At 40.9% G+C, this 19,730-nt stretch overlaps 1 protein-coding gene across 1 annotated transcript in view; it reads right to left on the reverse strand.

The window, feature by feature from the left end:
• Window positions 1-638: 638 nt before the first annotated feature.
• LOC139727122 (acetyl-CoA carboxylase-like) overlaps window positions 639-19,730 on the reverse strand; it is a 102,341-nt gene continuing 83,249 nt past the window's right edge. Inside the window, exons 35-51 of the mRNA XM_071638103.1 lie at window positions 19,330-19,395; window positions 18,936-19,010; window positions 18,321-18,452; window positions 15,614-15,751; window positions 15,011-15,131; window positions 14,298-14,395; window positions 13,218-13,472; window positions 12,301-12,421; window positions 11,529-11,625; window positions 10,704-10,800; window positions 10,235-10,370; window positions 9,623-9,800; window positions 8,776-8,921; window positions 7,365-7,486; window positions 5,146-5,316; window positions 4,026-4,165; window positions 639-3,175 (exon numbers count right to left, since the gene is read on the reverse strand). Of these exons, the coding sequence (XP_071494204.1) occupies window positions 3,052-3,175; window positions 4,026-4,165; window positions 5,146-5,316; window positions 7,365-7,486; window positions 8,776-8,921; window positions 9,623-9,800; window positions 10,235-10,370; window positions 10,704-10,800; window positions 11,529-11,625; window positions 12,301-12,421; window positions 13,218-13,472; window positions 14,298-14,395; window positions 15,011-15,131; window positions 15,614-15,751; window positions 18,321-18,452; window positions 18,936-19,010; window positions 19,330-19,395 (2,217 nt within the window). The 3' untranslated portion in view covers window positions 639-3,051. The remainder of the gene's footprint in view (window positions 3,176-4,025; window positions 4,166-5,145; window positions 5,317-7,364; window positions 7,487-8,775; window positions 8,922-9,622; window positions 9,801-10,234; window positions 10,371-10,703; window positions 10,801-11,528; window positions 11,626-12,300; window positions 12,422-13,217; window positions 13,473-14,297; window positions 14,396-15,010; window positions 15,132-15,613; window positions 15,752-18,320; window positions 18,453-18,935; window positions 19,011-19,329; window positions 19,396-19,730) is intronic.

A 19,730-nucleotide genomic window follows, 5' to 3' on the forward strand; every position in this document is an offset into this window, starting at 1 on the left:
GGTTTAGACATTCACACTCACAAAAAGCCGTCACTCCGTACTTGGTGATTTGTTCAAAAGAGTACATAAGATCACTCCACCGAAGTTGGAATTCCACTGCGGTTTTTTCCCCACATATTTTATTCATAACTGGGTCATTTAAGGCAGATTTTTTTTTCTCTCTCCCTCAAATTAAAGTCTGTCACACTACATATGTTCTAGGAACTCGAGAACGAGAAGCCATCATTACCAGCATCCACTGTCATCTGTATCTTGTACAAAGACTGGTCACTGCTACTTGCTATCAAAATCTCACAGGTGCAACAATTTTAGTAAGCAACAACCTCTGCTATCTGTTGTGGAGCTTTAGCACCTTCATAAGGATCGTCATAATGAAAGGTCACTACCACTGCAGAGATGTCAGACTGTTGTGTCTGTAGATTTTGCTACGTGTGTGATCTTGTGGACAGACCCCTTTAATCCTGACTCTCTCTACCCTCCTATACCAGTGCACTGCCTTTTAATGCCCTTGTCGTCCATATGAATAAACCTGGGCCCTGCTGCACAAAAGTTGAGATCAAAATCCAGTAAAGGCCAGAAAATCAAACTAGGTCTCTGAATACTCAATTCTGATTGGCTGACACCTAGATTATGTTTGATTTTCTGACTTATGATTGATTTCATCTTCAGATGCAACAGGGCCCAGCAGCGGCTCCTGGTTCCCCCATCTTTATACCGGGAGTAGCACTCTTATCATCACGAGTGTGACGTTTCCGCCCTCACATCTTTGTTGCTCATGTAGTCTTCAAAGAAATACAAACACAAAGAGATATATCAATTACAAACTTTTTTCTCTCAGCTGATCAGAAAACTTGCACTTTACACCAGCTTTTATGCCAGTAAATGCTGATATGACTTTAAAAATAACATTGTCAAAAAAAAAAAAAAACAGAAAAAAGAAAAACCAAAAGGTTCTTGCTGGGTAAAAACAAAATGACTGGCTCCTTCAAAAAATCACAATTTTCACTTGGCAGTACCTCCCTATCGTCACAATGAATATAGAATTCCCTTTTACCTACGCATTAACTATCAGTACAGTGAATAGATAATAGCATTGCACATATCAGCACACCTTTGTGCACAAGACAATTCATTTTAAATTCTTTCTCCAAGGACTTATAGTCTGCAAAATATATATATCAATATGGAAATACAGACACTTATATCATAAATCTAGAATCCTCTGAAAACAATTAACTCCTTGGTCCACTATCCTCTAGCAGGTATTCATTCTGCAATTGATCTCATACACTAATCTAATGTCATTGCATATGTACAAAAAAGAACAACACACACTGAGAAATGAATTGACTTCCGACACCAGAAAACATGTTAGTACATGACAAATTGACGTTTCATCTTCAAAAAGAAGAAAAACGGACAAACTACCAGAAGATACATGTACATGCTTTTTAACTGAGTAGTGTTATTTAGGAACATTACAACATACATACACAGCGAGTTAAATAGACTCCAAAATCACCACAAGATTACAATCAAATTCGCTTCAATACTTCACTCGCTTGTTCTCTAGGGTAACAGGAATATAATCATGGCACATTTGATTTACTGGTAGGTAATTCTACATTAGTACAGTGCTGCAGTGCATGGATAAAATTCATATAGACTTTTTCCTTTGTGATTGTTTTTCTTTTTTTCAAAGCCCTGAGTACGAAGTACTCTCCCTAAGTACTGACAGTGTCATCCACATATTTGAGCAATACTTCACGTTATTAATGCAACAGCCATTCATCTATTTTTGCTCCATCTTTTGCCGTAAGAGTATTGCAAACAAAAAGATTGGCAGAATTCTCGCGGCTGTTCTGGAATTGAATGCAAACACAGTGATATGAAATGCACACCGTTCTTCCACATGATCACCTTATAGTAACACAAAAATTGTTTCTTCTTTCTTTCTTCTTTCGTGTACATTTATCATAGACACCAAAGTTGTCTACGAGATATTTTGGACTCGCATCCACAAAGTGAAAAAAAAACAACAACAAAATTCCCTCACATCACCCTGTGTCCAGTCATCTAGTACATAATACCTTCAATTATTATGTCAGCTTTTAAAGCAAGAAAGAGACTAAAATCTAGTTACATTAGCACATGAAAAAAATACAATGCTTTAGTTGTCCAAATTATGGACAATGCGATAAAGACAAATGCAACATTACAGGCTTGTGCATAGCTTTGCCTTGCATTCGAATATGAGAGAGTGATAATAGATGCATCGCGAAATCGACCATTTGCATACCGTGTTAAACTGCCAATGAGAGTTCTGCCTTCTACCTACACCACACACACAACACATTCACACAACATCCCTCATGCATGGAGCAAATTGCACCTGTCAAAGTCTCATCTCCTTCGTCACTTCTGAGTTTTGCAAAATACAAGAAGATGAAAATGAGTTGGAAGAGCATTCGGCTGTTTGGTTCTTCATCGCGTGACTACACGGTTCAACTACATGGTAGCACTCTTTGAGCCACTTATTATATTCTACTGGATAAAACTACATGATAGTACTCTTGGAATTGGTTCATGTACTGCACACATTGTGCTGTTGCATTATTTTTTTTTGTGTGTGTGAATTTTGCATGTTGCCCGATAGTCATGAAACAACACCACACCAAATCATTGCCTCCTCTAACACAATTGCGATACATATTATCGCAGAGGTTGGAAATCGCTAACTTTGCTTCTTGGGGACTTGAAGATACCTAATTTTTCACTCCATCACCATTTGTTTTCTATTTTGATCTATTGATCTGATCAACCTGCAAAAGAGTATCACAGGTCCCAATTCATGAAATATTATATGTGCAAAATATATGGCATACACAGTATCTCATAGAATGTTTTGATGCCTTTTGTTTGTTCCTTTGGTTGGTTGGTGAAATACTTGATGCGTGTTTCGATGTTTCAAGGTTGCTCACAAGCCGGTCTTTCAGCTATGGGGTGGGGCCAAACAGATTGCTCCGTGTTGTATAATAGGTGGATGGCATCTCATGTAGACTTGTGCTCGATGGTGGACAGTATCCTGGAGGCTTCGGTGCGCTGGCTGGGGGTGAGCTGCTGGCTGATGTGGATGATGGAGTCCAGGGCCACCTCTGGGTGCTTGGATGCCAGGCTGTAGGGGGGCAAGTAGGAGGGTGTGGTCAAGGCATAGTAGGTGGATGGGATGGGGGAGGGGGGTGGTGTAGAAATGGTGTCAGACACAAATTCATGCATTTACTCATGCATGTTTTCCTTGGCAAGGAGAGTTCATTTCACAATAAAATTACTTACTTTTTGCTATTAACAATTGTTCTGATTGAATGCAGTTACAGTTGTAGAGAAGAATGTTGGGTTGCATTGCATCTTCTTTTTGTCATCGTCAATATGTTCACTGTCATTCTTATCATTATCACAACTAAAATAATACTAGTTTTTATGTATATTTGTATTTATCTAATTTTTTTTTTTTTCTTGGCACAAAACGCTCACTGTCTGTGCAGGCCATGTTGGTCATGAGATTACGTTGCATCTACAATCATTTGTCAATGACTAATTTCAATCAAATCCCGGTTACTATGTGCCCTATTACTCTTCCTCAATATCAGTATTTGTTTTGTAACCATCTATCTAAGTTTCTTTTCATGCATTCATACTTTTTAATTTACAATGCAATTCTTTGTGCATTTCAGTCTTTTGACTGCGAGACATGAATACCTCCATAAAATACCATTCATCCATCTATCTATCTATCTATCTATCTATCTATCTATCTATCTATCTATCTATCTCTCTCTCTCTCTCTCTCTCTCTCTCTCTCTCTCTCTCTGTATGTATGTATGTATGTATGTATGTATGTATGTATGTATGTATGTATGTATGTATGTATGTATCTATCTATCTATCTATATACTTGTATATATCTTATTAGCAAGATCGGCGCATTTGGTCGATTTTATCGACAGGAGCGACTGATTATCTCTCACCTGCGGATGACCTGGATGATGCTATCCCTCTTCACAGCCTTGATGTTCTCAGCCAGGAAGGAGGTCTGAGTCTCCGCCTCCTTCTTCTCCTGCTCCACCAACCAGCTGGTCACTGCTTTGTTGTCTTCCCACAGATAGGACTACAGGCAGATACAGAAACAAGAGGAAAGTAAGCCACAGGCAGTGAAATAATCAAACCATCTGTCTATCTAAGTATCAATCCATCCATCCATCCATTCTTCTGTCCATTCATGCATCCATCAATTCATTCATGCATACATCTATCCATTCATCCTTCCATATATCCATCCATCCATCTATCCATCCGATCCATTCATGCATCTATCCATTCATCCATCTATTCATTCATTCATCCATTCGTCCATCCATCCATCTATTCATTGATCAATCCACTTTCTAATATCCATCATCTATTCATCCGATCATCTACCAATCCATCTATCCATCTATTCATCCTATCCATTCATGCTTCCATACATTCATTCTCCATCCTTCCATACATCCATTCATTCATTCTTTCATTCACCCATCCATCAATCACTTGAGCAATGACTCTGCTAACGTACTTGTGAGTGAGCTAAAAGAAGAAACTCATAAGAATGATGTACACAAAAAATGGAATTCCCAAAACTTCACTTTCAGACAAACAGTTTATCAATAATTCACTCACTTCATCAATCCATTATTCAGTCATTTCTGTAGGAATCAGTCAACATAAATGTGACTAACTGGACACTGTGCACCAAACAGGGACATTCCCAAACTCCAGTTTCATTTGCATCATACAACACTTCTCATGCAAATAAAGTGACTCTCTCCCGACCACGCCCATTTCTGAACAAATATGAAGCACAAATAGTTTTAGACAAAAAATGTATTCAGAATGACAATATTGAATTTTACTCTAATGAACGCAACATCGCTTAATCACACCACAACCAACTGCAATTACAATGCATGCCATGCAAAGTGGTTCAATAATTTACAACACATTGTTTGCTATACTTGAATAAGTATCTATACTGAGAACCATTTTACGCATATTGGCTTAACCACAGCACACTGCCATTCGTCTCAAAAGATATTTTTGTCTACTCACGTTGACCGTGCCCTGGTCCTCCACGAACCACCTGCGCAGCATGGAGCAGATCTCTCCGTGCGACAGCTTCTCGTTGCTGGCATAGATCCGCTTGATGACTGCGTCTTCCAGCAGCAGCCGCCTGAGCCTCCAGTAGAAGAACTGGCGCGACTTCTTCCACTGGAGAATCTCCTGCAAAACATCAAACAAACATGAATTATCAGATTAGATGTTTGACAAGAATTGATGAAACAGATTTCATACCATGGGAAGATGTCCCTCCTGAAACATAAGGTGAGAAAAAAAAAATACACAAACAGTATTGTCGGGTAAAGGTTGCCTTCGCTAGGTCCGTGCACACACAAAAATTACTACCGCTAACATTACTTGTTTTAAGTAAGGTCCATACTTCTCAAATCAGGAACCTTATTTTGCTATCAAAATGACAGAATATGTTCAGTATTTCACTCGACATACTTGTTAATTTACTTGATATAAATGTTTTTGCAATTTCTTTTGACAGGATTTTTGATTATCTTTTTTTTTTTTCTGGCAAATTCAAACATACGATTGAATTCAAACTTGAAGCCCATGATTTGAGGCCGAAGGTAATCAATAGATGGGATTTAATGGATACTGGAGGGGCTTGCAGAAGAGGACTGCTGTATGAAATATGGAATAATTTGTCATATGGATATGTTCAGGCACATCATACAAAGCATTAACAACATGAATATAAATACTTCCCCCCCCCAAAAAAAAAACAACAACAAACAAACATCAACAACAACACATTAGTAGCATTTCAACAGTCCGCAACATTGAGAACAAGCAAAGTTCATCTTATAGACCTGAGTTGAAAAAAAAGAAGGAACTAGAGAGGGGCCGTCAAAGGCGGCAGACCCACGCCTGAAGTACAAAGTCGGGGTAAACATAATGTGCATTCGGTCATCTACCAGAATTCGGTCACTTAATTGCCAGTGTGCTTTATCACCAGCCAGTGAGTTCTACCAAAGATCGTACACTGAGGTGTACGATCTTTGGTTCTACAGTCACATCACACGCAAAGTCACATCATTTCACATACGGTAACACTCATTCACAATAGGAAAGTCCTTTAGTCTCCTCCAAAAATCCATCGAATATCCCAAATTCCACCGTCAAAAGTGCAGAATCGGAACTTTTCCAAGCGCACGCGAATTAAGTCCAGTTTTAAGAGTATTGTCTACGCGACGGGTCGCCGAAAAAGCGCTAAAAATCGAGAAATACGCCGTTTTCTTGCGGGATATTTTGATTATAGCAAGCCGAGAGTGTGATGATATCAAAGGTTGTATGAGTGTACGATCTTTGATGGTATCCACAAAAGCGCAAAAGAAAAACAAAATTTACGTACCCCCCAGGCAATTACCCCTATGATGAGTGTCTATGGGAATTATTCAATGCAAGGGTTGAATGCAATGTCTACTGCACCAGCATTCGGTCACTAACGAGCGCCGCAACGTCCCCGATGCAATTTTGCACCAACAGTGTAGAGCGCGATGCATTGTCAGCGGCCTTGCACACGCATTGACATTGAGCGCGTATATCGTGCAGTGTGACTGCGACCGAGCAAATGCTCCTCCAACGAAAAAAACAATCAATGTTAATTTGAAAAACCATCAAAATACGGGCCAGTTTGTGACGACGGAGAACGAACTTTCATAAATCTAGAAGGACATAGTCCCTCAAATAGGCCTAAACGTAAATTTCGGAATTCTTACGAACGTTTGAGCAGCGAAGTCTGATCGTTTGGGAGTTTATGTGTTCCTATGGTAGCGGAAAATCGCAAAGTGAGAAACGGGAAATTTTCGGAGTGGTCACTATATCATGGGGTCAAAACTTCAAGGTCACACAGAATTTGCAAGGGTCAACCGATTATCACCAAAATCTAATCGATTCTTTCCTGCCATTATCCAAACATCCCCTGAACATTTCGTGCAAATCCTTTTACCCGTTCTCTTGTTATCTTGTACACAAACAAACAAACAAACAAACAAACAAACAAACAAACAAACAAACAAACAAACAAACAAAAAAACAAACAAACAAACAAACAAACAAACATACGGAACCCTTTACATAACCCCCTGCCGATTTTCATCGGCGTGGGTAATTACTTGAAAAAGTCCATTCTGATGATACTGATTTTGAGAGCATGCTTCATGAGACACCGTGTTCAATAGTACGCTCTATATACTCACAGAGATGACTCCCTTCTCCATCATGCGACCTGCCCTGTCGTGAAGGTCAGCAAAGGTCACGGCCACGGTGTGATAGATTGGTAGTAGAAGCTCCTCCCGCTCTGACAGCTGTTTGTTGAGAGCTGGTGAGATTGTCATGGAAATGCAAAAAATTTCAAATGAGAGGTACATGGCTGCTGTAGTATATCACTTTCACACAATTGTGGGTGTTCATATTCATGGAAAACTATTTCAAGATTTGAATGATAGATGAATTACTAGTATGCACACCCAAACTTTAGTAAGCACACACATCCTCTGTTTACCTACAACTCCCACCTGACCATATACGGGATTTGGAGCATAATGTTGTTAAAACACTCATAGTATCCTGAGATCATACTGCCTTTTAATGCATCAAAGTGGCATGATACAATATGAACATATGTAAGAAGGAAACCACTGTCCTCAATGAAGGGGGGGGGGGGGGGGTGAAACTACCACAGCACATGTCACCGTCCTCTAACTCACTTATACACACACACACACAAATCTCTCCTCCCCTTGAAACAAGAAATATACCCCCTCCCCCAAAGAAAAAAACCCTCCTTGTTCTGCTACACACAATATGCTTTAGTACAAAATATAATTACAAGAACCTTCATGGTTATATACTTATCTAATAGACAAGCTTGTTAGTTGGTTAATAAGCCATTAAAAATTATGTCCATTTATTGTCACTTTGCAATTTTCCGACATGACTGCAAAATACTTGGGGATGCTACAAGCATCATCTTCTTGTCATTCAGAATGCAATTGCCTCTTTGAAGGAAAATGCCTCTCTGGCACAAAAGGGCATCAAGGGGTAATACCAGGGCACCCTTGACAAGCAATCTGCCCCATATTCACCACGTGATCTCAATCTAACCCTTCACTATTGTTTAATCTTATCAGGAGCTCTTGCAGTGCAGAAGAATATATGTACATAGGTTCTGTGCTTTAAGTTGCTATCATCACCATCACCACCATAATCTCCATCATCACCATCACCAGCATCATCACTATCATCACCACCATCATCTCCATCATCACCATCATCATCTCCATCATCACCATCACCAGCATCATCTCCATCATCACCATCATCATCATCCCCATCATCCCCATCATTACCATCATCCCCATCATTACCATCATCACCATCATCAACACCATCACCTCCACCATCACCACTATCACCACCACCATCATCATCATCACCATCATCCCCATCATCACCATCATCACCATCATCATCGTCATCCCCATCATCACCATCATCACCATCATCAACACCATCACCCCCACCATGGCACCATCACCACTATCACCACCATCATCATCATCATCATCATCCTCATCATCATCATCATCATCTTCATCTTATCCATACCTGTCTTCTCCTCCTGAGAGAGTTTGGGGTGGGCCATCTTCTCCATGATGGACACACAGACAGGGTCGATGCGCCTCATCAGCTTCACCTGGTCCTTCCGCCGGAACTTGATCTCCACTGTACCCTCTGGCTCCAGGACGCCACCTCTGTTACGAGAATACAAGTTTCAAAGTTGAACGTTTGAAACAGTTCATAACTCTCAGGGTAGGAAACTGGAGTGCACAGTGTGCTCATGGATGAGCATTAAGTACTCCCTTTTATACACAGTCTTTGATCACAGCCAAAATCACTTTCCACTTCCTAGACCCTATTTTTGGTAAACATCCCATATCTTTCCAACAATGTAGTATATGCTGATATTTTAACATACAGTGTACAGATAATTTTGTGAATGGCAAGTGAATGGACATTTTCATGAGTTCTTACTTTTGCACTTCATAATGGTCTTGTACGATATCAAAATAATTGTCTAAAAAAATAACACAAACATTCAGAAGAAAGTGCGACCTCTCAAACAAACCCTTTTGTTAAAAACTTTGCTAGGAATTATCAAATCTAGTACTAGTAATCCACGAAGCTGAGCAGGGGGCTCAAAATAGCATGACAGCGGGGCTCTACTACCAGTAGTCACTCAATATTGTAAAGCTAGTGCGTTGGACTGACACAATGTGTGCGGTTCATATTTTTGTTTCTATTTTCTCAATACTTGTGTGGGTTGCTTAATCATAAACTTGTGAAAATAAAACTAATCCCAAAATTTCAGTGAATACAGAATACAGTACCCCAGGGGGCCCAACCTATGGTACACACACAAAGACAATGTGGCAAAGTGATTGATCAGGCTCACCTGCTGTCCTGGTCCGCATACATCTCCATGTAGCGGGGGTTAATGGTGGGATCAATGACCACCCAGGATCCACCCCTCAGTTCAGCACAGGGAGGGATGTAGACCATGACCGGCTGCTTGTACTCACACAGACCGTCCACGATGTAGGAGCCGTACTTCAGCACCTGTTCATACATGTCTGGGGAGCAACAACAAAAACAAAAACAAAACAAACAAACAATTATTCATCTGTGCGGCACTGTACAAAATATTTTTTTCTTTCAAGATAGAACTTATAAAAACTGATGCAAGTACCAGTCCTGCCAATCATGAAAGCATGTTATAGTACAGTTGCTATCTCTTCTCTTCATAGACATATATACCAGAAGATATTTTCACGTTCCACTAGCATTCACCATTAAGAAGGAAGATATGGAGAAGGGGGCTTGGGTGTGGTGGTACCTGTTATTAACCCACTTCTTCTGAGAACCCAATTTGTCTGGTGAAACTAGATTTAAAAAACTTGCTGCCTACAGGTCAAGGAAAATTATGGACCGGTTAAAACCTAGTATGACAAAAAAGAGTAACATTTTACAAGCATATGGTGAAAATTTGAGGAAAGAGAGTTTGCACCTTTCATCCCTCCGGAGAAGCCCCTCCAGTTGGCAAAGACGATGAGGGGTAACCCTTCTCGATTAAAGTCCTTGATAGCCTGTGCCGTCTTGAAAGCGGAGTCAGGGAACCACACCATGCCGGCCTGAGCGATGGACTGCAGTGTCAGGGGAAAGGGGGAAAAATGACAAGATGCAATGGGCGTGTGGAATAATTTGAGAGTGTTGCAAACAAACGAACAAGGGCAAGGCACATCATAAACTTTATAGCAATGTCAACATCATAAGCAATGTCAACATCATCAACAATGTTGAATGACTGAGTGAAATGCTGGTACCAGGTATCTGGACAAGATCACGCAGAGAAGGCACACAATAGAATGACAAGATATCACCTGCCACCTTCATTATATGCACTTACTAAATAGACAGCTGTTTTTTGTTTTTCTTCTTCTTCTTTTGCCACAGTCACAACATTTTTCGTAACTCACCTTAGCTTCGGAGTCTGGGTTGCCAGGATCAGCTGGAATCTCAATGTTTACTGTCCTGGTTTCCACGGCGATCACACCAACAGGGATGCCACCCAATCTATCAAAGATGATGACGAAAATGCTTTAGTATTGACATTTAACACAGTTCTTGCAAATTGTTACTTGACTTTGGGAAAAACAACACAGGAACACAGATCCTACCTCACATTAGAGATGCAATCATTCCTACCCTATCTGATATCATATCACTAATTCCAAGTATAAAGAAGAGTTCCCTATTTGAACATGGTCATTGAATCCAACTTAATTTGAGAACCAACGGATCAGAGTGTTTATCTCACTCTCAATTTATACATCGCTCACTTCACTGTTATTGTATGCCAGACTAAATTCTCAGACATCGGAAACAGTCTTCAACCTTTTCTGTGCTTTATTCACCGACTGGCAGGGAAGTCAGGTGGTTTTTACTTCATCTTGTCACAACATGAAAGGATAATCCAAATTTTGGGGAGCCTCCTGTAGAACAAAGTAGACTTTGCAGCTCTGGAAATGTAAGAGACAAATTGCTAACAAACTGAGCTCATCTAAACCCCATAATATCCTTATTGTGTCACTATGGCCTTCCTGTTAGACTGCGACATTGTTATGCCTGAGTGCATTGGTTATCTCACACTTAAGGGGTAGAGTTGTTTGTTTTGTTTGTTTTTTCTCTGTTTTTTTTTTGGGGGGGGTGGGGGAAGGGGGGATCAGTTACAAAATTACGATGTTACATTGTATATGTGCAGCAAAGTGCTTGGGAACGACAAGGGGTTAACAGTGACTTACTTGGCTCGGCCAGCGATGACAGTTTGGGCCCATGGTCTCATGATCTCCATGAAGGAATCCTTGTCGAAGAAGCCGGACTGCCACTCACTAGCCTTATCTGAAAACGAGGAAAGATGGGTGGAGCAGGTGTTACATTGTTGAAAAGTTTTTGGCATTACTCTCATTCTGCCAGTACCCTGACTCCAATGTATCAGATGTGGTGTGTCATCTGTTACACTTCACACACACACACACACACACACACACACACACACACACACACACACATACACACACACACACACACACACACACACACACACACACACACACACACACACACACACACACACACACACACACACACACACACACACATACACACAAATCTTTTTGGAAAACGTTTTGACAGTAACCTGAATCTGGCTAAACCTTGATGTCAACTCAGTGAAACCGTTCTAAGAAATCAAATGCAATAGTTTGCATGTTATACAGTGTACCTACAATGTATGGCAATTCTATACAGCAACAGGAACTTTCGAAAAGTTGCGACCAAATCAAACCATAATGTATGTATACCAAATGGCTCAACTGAAAGGTTCTTTTACTATACATGTGCCTTTTTTGTTCAATTGTAATTTTGACATAAAAATTGAATTTTAAGGGTTTTATTATTACTTGTGATTTCTGTGTCATTCCAGTATATAGTTAGTTACTGCCAACCACAATATAGTCTCTCACTTCCCCCACCCTCCCCCATCCCCACCCTCCCCCATCCCCAGGGTGAACTCACCAGGGTGGGGTCTGCCAGCCAGCATATGGCGAGGGTCGTAGGGCGTCTTCGAAGGCACAAAGTCAATCTCCCTCTCTACGGGATCCACGCTGGGAACGATGGGTACAAGGCAGTCCCGGGCCTGGGAGGAATAGAACGAGGGGAAAAAAGAATGGCAACTGTGTGTTATGCAGAGTCAGATCACCATTGATGGGTAAGCTGTGGTGTGAATTTAGTCTTTGGCGTAGAAGAAACGAAAATTATGTTAAGGATTTATGGGTACAGACTACTCAAAAACTCTTATCAGCGAAGGATGAATCCAACTTCAGAGCACTGCAACTTATGGCAGCCATAACTGGGGGGTTTCCAAAGAAGAGCAAAAGCACTTTCAATGGGTTATGCAATAAGCCATGTGCGTTGCTATGTCAGTGCATAAATTATCTTTGGTTAGGCATACTTGAAGCCCCCAGTTAGAAATTACCATTAAAAAAAAAGACAGCACCCAAACCGAATTGGTCTATAGAGTACGGTCTAGACTACGGTCAACTGTCTATGTTGATCCCCCCCCCCTCCAAACTGATATATCTGCTTTTATGTTTGTGTTTGTCTGTTGTAAAATTATTTTAAGTTGGACTTTTTTTCTCCTGTATTGTTCCAATGTTCGACTGTGTATGTATCGTTCCTGTATTTTTTGTAAATGCTTGTTATCAGGATGTGGAAAATAAATGAATGAATGAATGAATGAATGAGTACCAAACTGATGATGTCACAGTATTTTTGTTATAGCACTGGTTGGAACCAGGTGCGAACATGGCTAGCAACAATGGTATTCACAGATATTTGGGCCAGGTGGGTGAGGTTGTTTAGAACTAGTTTCCATGGTGATGAATGGCTATGGTGTCAGACTTTGATACTCTATACCGGTATCTCAATCCCACCTTTGGCATGTATGACAGCCACTGGAGGAGCGTGCCCACGCCGCGGAAGTCGTCCAGGGCTACGTCGTGGGTGACGCCGTTGTTGTGCATGATCTGGATGCCGCCCAGCTGGCTGTTGGAGGTGTAGACCTCGCGGCCCAGCACCTTGTTCAGCGCCGCCGCTCCCGTCAGGATGATGTGTGAGTTCTCGATCTGGACGATGCGCTGGCCGAGACGTACGACGTAGGATCCGATGCCGATGGCGCGGCACGTCACCTGTTCCACGACACAAATGAGGAAGACCACTTTCGAATCATCTTCAAATATGATTTACTGAAGCTGTTTTTAAAATGGTTACCATGGCAACGCTTGTCTGCATTGAAGTCACATAGAAATAAATTGTATCTAGCACATCTATACCTTGAGAATATGATATATACTATAACGTTTTTCAAATTACGCGAAAACTGTGGAAGTTGCAGCGCCAAGTGGCTTTGCAACAGGTCAACTTACCAAATGCCCAACTGATCTATCAGCTGAAACCATTCACTGCACTAGACTAATGAGTATTTCTAGCTGATGATGATAGTACAGCATGCAGATGCACAAGTAAGTATAATGTGAATTGTGCCATACAAATGTTAGTCTCCTGACAACCTGCCAATCATGCCTTGCACAAAATAAATGTAGATACTGAGCAGCTGGTCACATGCTAAGTAGATGTCAAATTCATAACACTTTTTTTTTTTTTTAATCCCAGGCAATTTGGTTCAATTTCTTGAAGGAAAACAGAAAATTAAGTAATTGATTATTCATGTATGTGACTGTTGATACTTTGACAAACAAGAAGATCTTCTATATAGTGTTAATTATCCCTAACATGAACCCAATGCACATGCAAATTAATGAATTGCACTGATACAAAATACAAGTTAACAACCTTAAAAAAATGATATAAAGATACAACTTGACTGGTTTCCATTCAAATCAAGAGTGTGTGAGGCACAGAATCAAACCCCACACAGAGCACTCAACTGCAGGATAGCGGAAGCTCTGGGGTAATGCATAAATTGCTACTCCAGTTACTACTACCGTTCTTACCATGTTGAGAGTGATGACCTGCTCGTAGGCCCTGGAAGACCCACCGGCTATCATGCCACTCCCCCTCAAGTTCTCCACGCCCAGACCTTCGTCCTTACCTGTCAATCACATGCAAATTGACACAGTCATTAGCATATTCGGGTCAAAGGTGAGCTTTCGATGTTCCAGTCAGCTTGAATATCAATGCTGACTTTGGAAATGTGTGTGCTACAACGTGTATCTTCACATTCATGTTCGGGTAGCAATACACTTTGGGTTGTGATACAAGGTCTAACAAGATATTGAGCAAGTGCAGCCAGTTGCATTTTTTCTTTTTCAAAATGCTACTGATGTACACTGCATCAATATTGGAGCACACAGAAATCACACTATCGATCTCAACTGATTCATATAGGACAGCTAAAAAACAACTTGAGAGTAGGTTAGTTTTGCAAGCAAGATACACTTGTGACATGAAATTTTCATGAATTAGTGCCAACAGCCTTTTTCGCGGCATGAAATTTCATGAATTGCCACTGGCATTCAATGAATAGAGTGTAGACAAGAACTTTAGCAAGCATTTTGATTTTTGCAAATCTTGGCTCTCTCAAACTTTGCAGAACTAAAATGCATGCAAACATTCCTCCTTTTTACAGCATACGAAATCTGAAAATTACATGAATTGACACTCTAAAAAAATCTCAACACCATCACTCCCATATCCCGTGACTCACCGATGATGTCCGTTATCTTGTACCGTGACTCGCCATCATCTGTGATGTGCTCTGCCCGGATGGAGTTGAGAGGCGTCAGCTTCTTGTAGTCGTTAGGCGTCAGGTACAGGTACTTGAAGCCCTGTCCCCAAGAAAAAATATATATATATCATTGACAACATCAAAAATAAATCAACTAATGTCTTGAGGATTTGCATCAATGGGATGGATAATTGGTGATCTGCACGATATAAGTCTAATTCCTGAATCAACAATTGTATGACTCATATTGTGTGAGACAAGACCGTGGAATTTATGTGTCTCTGGGCAAGACATCCTTTGATATACCGCTTCCGCTTCAGTCTTCATCATTCGCACTTAGGATTTTCAGAATGACTCGAAATCACATCTTTCGATACCAGAAGCCTGGCTTCATGAAGAGACAAATTGCAAGTTCCAGGACAGCACTGTTGTTACAGCAGATCAGTGTGAAAGAGACTGTGATAGGCTGCATAGCTCTTTGAAGGTTACAGAAGAATACACGGAAGAAGAAGATCACAAAAAAAAGATGAATGATAATAACAATGAAGAGTACAAAGAAGAAGAAGAAGAAGAATTTCTCACCTTCTCTGGCTCCTTGCCATCATCCCAGGCAACCTTGAAGAGGTACTTGACCTCTTCTGCCAGCCCGATTCTTGCTCCACTGTTGGCGGCAATGTATATTCGAGGGATACCCTTCTCTACTGCCAGGTCCGACGCTTTCTGTGTATTGAAATCAACCAATGAGGCATTTGCAGAATTATTCTGTGGTCTCCAATTTTTTTTTTCATAATAGAATAGTTGATTTATATCATTGAATCAGAAAACTCCTTTTCATAAAGTCAATTTTGATCTTTTTAAAGAAAAAAAAAAGTATTTTCATACTACTGTGAGACAGCAAAGCCTATTTCCTTCTTTCCAGTGTATGTTTGTTATGTACATGTATCTCAGTTTGGCAAGGTTTTCAGACAGTCCCACATCTCATTAACCTGTATTCTATTTCTGTCCCACCACTCTCATTCCTTTCCCATCCATGTTATTCCTTCCCCATTCATGTTTACAGTTATCACCCTTGCTTGTTGTCACATCTGATCCTTTTGTTTTTCATTCCATGTCTGCAGTTCTCACCCCAGCTTGTATCCACCGTCATCCGGTGTGTTTTCATTGGTTGTCTTCATGAATAGGGTTCTTTCACTTTAGTTGGTCCCTACCATTCCTGTTATTCCCATTGGTCCTCTTAGTTCATTTAAATATGTAAATATGTAAATACAGTTTATGCAGATCATGTTCATGATGTTGAGTTTTGCTGAGTGCAGGTCAGCCTGATAATAAAGCAGTGTGCTCCTCAGGACTTGAAGCGTGCAGGCCTCATGTTTACAGTCTGTGTCCCTAACCCTGTAGCTATCTTACACTACTAAAGAGTATGATGGAAATCATCGTACGATGGAAATCATAAGAATTAGTGCAGTATGGATTGGTGATGCACAAACATGGTTGTCTCTTTCATATCACGATATGAAATTAGGTATATAAGTCTTTTGCATTTCTATGAATACCTACATTCAGTCTATTTACTGTAAACGTGGAAATTTTCGCGGTACATTAATTTTCGCGGATTTCGCGCTACGCTCGGCTAGCGCGAATTCAAAAACGCGCGAATATATCTTCACAATTTTCTACGCACATTTTGAACGGGATGAATTGTGTGCGCTTCATCGATGATACTGCTACGTAGTACATCTTATGTACAGGCATGTTTACGCTACTAGTATGGTTGGGTGTCCATAATACCGGACACCTAACGTTTTTCTATCAACAGAAACGTGAAAAATCTCACAATTGGCCTGAAATTTTACTCACGTGTGGAGAAAATACTCCGGATTCACAAGCGCGCACTGAAAATGCGATCTGAGGTACGCGCTCTTAGATGGCGGCTTCGAACGCGTGGGGTGTCATTTTTTCCGCACTCAGTTGCCCTGCTCATTTCCACCGACCACCCTGACAATACGTATAAAGGGCACTTACATGCGTTTTTTCGACAGGCCGCTGTTTTTTTCTAGCCGTCATTTTTTTCCCAATAATATTTGAATATATTTTGAATCCTTCGATATTACTTTTGAAGGACTGTTTGATGAATTTGAATTGATTTTCATAAGGAAACTTTTCATCGTAATTGAAATAAATTAGATGAGTCGGTTTGTTTTTTCACATTCATTTCTCGTTTCTGCATCAACTCGTACGGTCGTAGCGGGCGACAAAATGTTTATGTCATGTGTATGTGTAACGTGTGTGCTCGATCGTACAAGCGGCGGTGACAATTTTGCGGTCAAAATCGTCAAATTTATTACGGAAGGATACTCTACATCTAACAACGAGTCAGCAAAGGTAGGCCTAGTTATAATATATGTAGTTACACGATAAACCTTATTCGATTTTGCTAAATTTCGGTAATTTAGAGGGAATACTTAGTTGTTTTCGCCACATTTTACTCGGTAGCGTAGCCAAGTGAATAATCGAACACCGTTGCGCGTAGTCCCATGCGTACATTTTCTTCCTGTACGCGCAATGCCATTATAATGCGCGGTCGGTCGTTATGGACCCGGTCGGTGGGTTGAACACCTACCATACTGTGCGAAGAGACGATACCCACGCTAGATTGCTGTGTACTGTAGCATGCATGTGTGCACCGCACGCATCGATGCTACAGCTACAGTCCCGCGTGACTACGGTACTAGAGTCACAGCTGTACCAGGGAGGTGGAAGCACCTCCCTGGCTGTACTACGTATTTGAGTGCTTGTACTCGCAGTCGAGCCGCTCGCTACGTCGCTTGTCGTACGCTGGCATAGCAAGCTATGTAACAGAGGCTTTGGATGAAAGCAGTGAATGTGTACTACAGTAAAGTAACCTGCTGCGGAGCGCGAATTTAAGAACCCGCGAATACGTTTTCGAGCCGCTCAGCGCGAAAAATTAATCGCGCGAAAATATTGACGTTTACAGTATCTAGTTTAAGAACAGCCGACATACATGGTACTCAATGGTCAAAACAGAAGGGTAATATCTGTGCACACAAATCTCTGTTACCTACAAGTGTCTGCTGAAAGCCATGTGACATTCAATTTCCCTACTGTTCTCTTGGGTAGGGACAGATTTTGACCCCCCCCCCCCCAAAAAAAAAAAAAAAAAAAATCAAACAGACAGGCAGACAAACTGACCAACACACAAAGATATCCCATACAAACAAACAAACAAACAAACAGTGAAGCATCAAAAGTCTGTCCACGCCACACCAACCTGGAAGAGACAGTCCTCCTCTGTGCCAAAGGAGCCGATCTTGAAGGTGATGTCGTTGGCGATGACGATGGCGTCCCGCCCCTCGGGGTACTCGGGAGTGTTGAAGGTGAACTTCCAAGCCACCATACCAACCTATAGAGGGAGACATACACAGAGCAAGAGAGAGAGACGGACAGGGAGAGAGAGAGAGAGAGAGAGAGAAAGAGACGGAGACACAGACAGACAGCCAAACAGATAACTTTAGATACGAATGTCCAAATTCAAAAAGCACAAAGACATATTTCACTTACACCACACACTCAACATGGCGACACTATGGTGCACATTACATTTGCCATCATATGCTGTCATCACAGCGTAAAATCTCTGACTTCCACAACTTGTGTGTAAAACACATTGAGAATATATTGATGATCATATTGCATCATTTAAATCACAATCACTATCACTATCATTAATCAGAATTCTTACTTGCTATGCACATGATAGCCTGACTATTCAAAATGCACGAGAACGTCACCCTACAATTTCCCTTTACCATGCTGCCCAATGAGCAGCTCTGAAAGCAGCACACAGTCACTTGCACCACGTCTTATTTATGTCCATCCAACTCACCGTGTTCTCTCCCGGCATGCGATTCATGTCCTGGATGTCATTGTTCACGTCCAGCACCAACTCGGTACCCGTCATCTGATGAAGAGACAATAATAAACAAGGCTCCCCTCCATTATCTGCACACAATAGAGTGTGGTAACAAACACAATGCCATTGCTAGATATTTTTTCAGCTTTTGAACGTTATACAACTGACATTAAGCCAACACTTTCAAAGAATCTAAACTTATAGATATCCGTTTTGCACCACTGCATGACAAATCGTATTGAAGACAAAACAAATACTCCTAGTCTGATGACTGGTTTTTAAAAAAAAAAAAGGACATCAATTAAGTCGCAAAGGAGATTACAATGAGCCTAGTTTAGAGAGAGAAAGATGGCGGTGTTGGTCTTACCAATTCCTCCGGGATCTTGGCGTCTGGATGGGCCTTCTTGTGTTTGTCCCACATCAGGGCGATGTTCTACGCAAGGAAAATAGAATGAGGATGCATACATTGTATCATTTAGAACTACATGAAATTTGCAGAGTAAATTACCACAATCATCATGTCCTTCCCCACTTATAATAACACTTCAGACTTTTTGTTTGTTTGTTCTTTCTATGTAGTGTTTGTTTGTTTTTTCTATGTCTATGCTTGTTTTTGTACATGCTGACAAATAAATTGCACTCTCCATGACCAAGCATCCACAAGCATCTTGGGCCAGGTCACGTACATCACCTGAACAGGTGGACAGGGCAACAATAATCATCTTTAATAGTAAGATATGATAATGACCACAATGCTATATTCATCAT

Source organism: Diadema antillarum, unplaced genomic scaffold (genome assembly GCF_040938485.1).
Source record: "Diadema antillarum isolate AM-2024a unplaced genomic scaffold, OU_Dant_1.0 seq00000119_RagTag, whole genome shotgun sequence".
In the NCBI taxonomy this organism is placed as follows: Eukaryota; Metazoa; Echinodermata; class Echinoidea; order Diadematoida; family Diadematidae; genus Diadema; species Diadema antillarum.